This window comes from Cebus imitator, unplaced genomic scaffold (genome assembly GCF_001604975.1).
Source record: "Cebus imitator isolate Cc_AM_T3 unplaced genomic scaffold, Cebus_imitator-1.0 Scaffold75, whole genome shotgun sequence".
NCBI classification, from domain to species: Eukaryota; Metazoa; Chordata; class Mammalia; order Primates; family Cebidae; genus Cebus; species Cebus imitator.
In genome coordinates this window covers 1,500,767-1,503,354 of record NW_016107390.1, presented here as the reverse complement: position 1 = coordinate 1,503,354, position 2,588 = coordinate 1,500,767, and the positions used below count along the sequence as shown (strand labels likewise).

Genomic DNA, 2,588 nt, shown 5'->3' with positions numbered 1-2,588 from the left:
CCTCCCGGGTTCAGGCAATTCTCCTGCCCCAGCCTCCTGAGTCGCGGGGATTACAGGCACACGCCACCATGCCCAGCTAATTTTTTGTATTTTTAGTAGAGGCGGGGTTTCACCATGTTGACCAGGATGGTCTCGATCTCTTGACCTCGTGATCCACCCACCTCGGCCTCCCAAAGTGCTGGGATTACAGGCTTGAGCCACCGTGCCCGGCCTAAGCTGAAACTTTTTTTAAAAGAGAGAACTAAAATTAGAAGTAGAGCCTGAAGTGACTGATTTACTGCAATCTCATAATAAAACTTCAAAAGATGAGGAGTTGATTCTTATGAATGAACAAAGAAAGTAATTTCTTGAGATTGAACCTTCTCCTAGTGAAGATGCTGTGAGGCATCACATGTTATAGTGAAATCATTTGTGAAAAGAAGAGCCAATCGATGCGGCAAATTCTATTGTTGTCTTATTTTAAGATATTGCCACAGCCACCCCAAACATCTGCAACCACCACTTTGATCAGTCAGCAGCCATCAACATCCAGCAGCAAAAGAGTATGATGCACCAAAGGCTCCAATGATCCTTAGCACTTTTAGAAAAGTATTTTTTAATTAAGATATATATATTGTTTTGGTTGGCATAATGCTATTCCACACTTAATAGACTACAGTGTAATGTAAACATAACTTTTATGTTTACTGGGAAGCCAAAAATGTTGTGAGACTCACTTTATTGCAAAAATTTGTGAGACTCATTTTATTGCAATATTCACTTTATTGTGGTGGTCTGAAACTGAACCTGCAATATCTCTGAGGTATACCTGAAAATGCAGCTGCATATGCTTATTTAACTAAAACCCAGGCATATTTCATGAGTTTTATACTCACAAGTTTGAAGACAACTCTGCCAAGAAGTCGAACGGAGTCTGGAGGATATCTGGGTTTGCAGCTTTTAAGGCATTTGCATTCCCGCTTGTGGTCCGGCCAAGCTTTTTTCTATTAAGACAAGAGTGGGGGGAACACAGGTGACCTAAAATTTAACTTTCATTTATACTGATTTTGAGCATCAAGAGTCATCAACATTAAGTTTTAACAGTCCAAATGTAACTGCACAATAGAAAATAAAACCAACATTCTACATCTGAAAATAATCCAAGATGAGTCTTTGCCAAGTATGCAATTACTACGCAAGGACATGTAAAGCTTCAGCTTCACCTCTGTGCTTTAATTTGTCCCCTGGTTATTACCTCGCTGGTGGAGTCCAAAGAAAGAACCATTATAGCTTACTAAATAAGTATAAGATGGTCTTTTAACTGATTAAACAGGATTCAACAAGTCATTTTGAATACAAAAAGAAAATGTCACTCCAAATTAGAAAATAAAACACATGGTTCAGAAGATTCAAAATATGGATGACAGGCTTCTGAATTTCTGTGCTGCTACAGAAATATCAGGAGGGCTAACTTACCCTCAAATATAAAAGCTTTTTGTTTTTAAAAGCAACATAAAAAGAGTTATTAGCTAAAACCATTAAATGTCCAGTTTGTCCTGGACATGTCTAAGTTTATATCTATGTCTTGGCTTAAATATTAATAGTGCCCCTTTTCTCTCTGAAAAGTTCTCGTTTCAATGACAAATTGTATGGTCACCTATGCCACGATCCTAGCCATGTGCTGGTGCAGCTGAAGAGACCATTGAGTCAGTTGTCAGTCTAAGGATGAATGGACTAAAGGGAAGGACACTATCCCTGAGCCTTGGATCAGAAAGGCTACAGCTCCTTTCACATGGAATCACTTTTATATGGAAATAAAATCCAAAGCATCTAATATTTAGCCCTGGTAAGTTGGAGGGGCCTCAATCAAATGTCTCTTGTGTTATATTATGAAAACTGGAATTTCCATTACTAAAATTCCTGATATCCCATAAGTTCTTATTTCAAAAATTATAAATCTGCTTCCCACCTTCTGGGTCTATAAAATCCTCCTTATAGGAACTGCTCTCATTTCCACATGCAGCAGAAACACACAGGACAACCAAAAATTTCAAAAGAGCTGCAGCTACTTCAAAACTATGACTCAGATTCAAGTCAAGCCAACGTTTTGTTCAGAAAGACTATCCATGTCAACCTGTTGGGTGACACCTTGGTCTGTCTTCTATTTCTTAGTAACCCACATGGTGGACACACTGTTTATAACAGGTATATCACTTCTTCCGTCAACTCTACTCACAGTTGCCTCACTTCCACTGTGGCAACCCTCTCAATGTGCTGTTCATAACTTTTGTTTTAGTATTTACACTTCACTTACTTCTAAACAAGACTGAGCTGATTCAAAGTAAAGATGTGTATGAAATAAGACTGCAAAACCAGAAACAGAAAATACTAAAATTATGGAGGGGGTTATAAGGAAACCATAATAGAATTTATTTAGCATTCTACAAAGTAGTAGACACACGGCTAAGCAAATAACAAAGCATGTTTCAGGCCGGACGCAGTGGCTCAAGCCTGTAATCCCAGCACTTTGGGAGGCCGAGGCGGGTGGATCACGAGGTCAAGAGATCGAGACCATCCTGGTCAACATGGTGAAACCCCGTCTCTACTAA

General features: G+C 39.1%; 1 protein-coding gene across 2 annotated transcripts in view; it reads right to left on the bottom strand.

The window, feature by feature from the left end:
• Nucleotides 1–2,588, bottom strand: part of SMYD3 (SET and MYND domain containing 3) — a 713,156-nt gene that overhangs the window by 544,231 nt on the left and 166,337 nt on the right. For both annotated transcript variants that reach the window (XM_017531923.2, XM_017531925.1), the window contains exon 3: nucleotides 876–983. In XM_017531923.2, coding sequence (XP_017387412.1) covers nucleotides 876–983 — 108 coding nt within the window. The remainder of the gene's footprint in view (nucleotides 1–875; nucleotides 984–2,588) is intronic.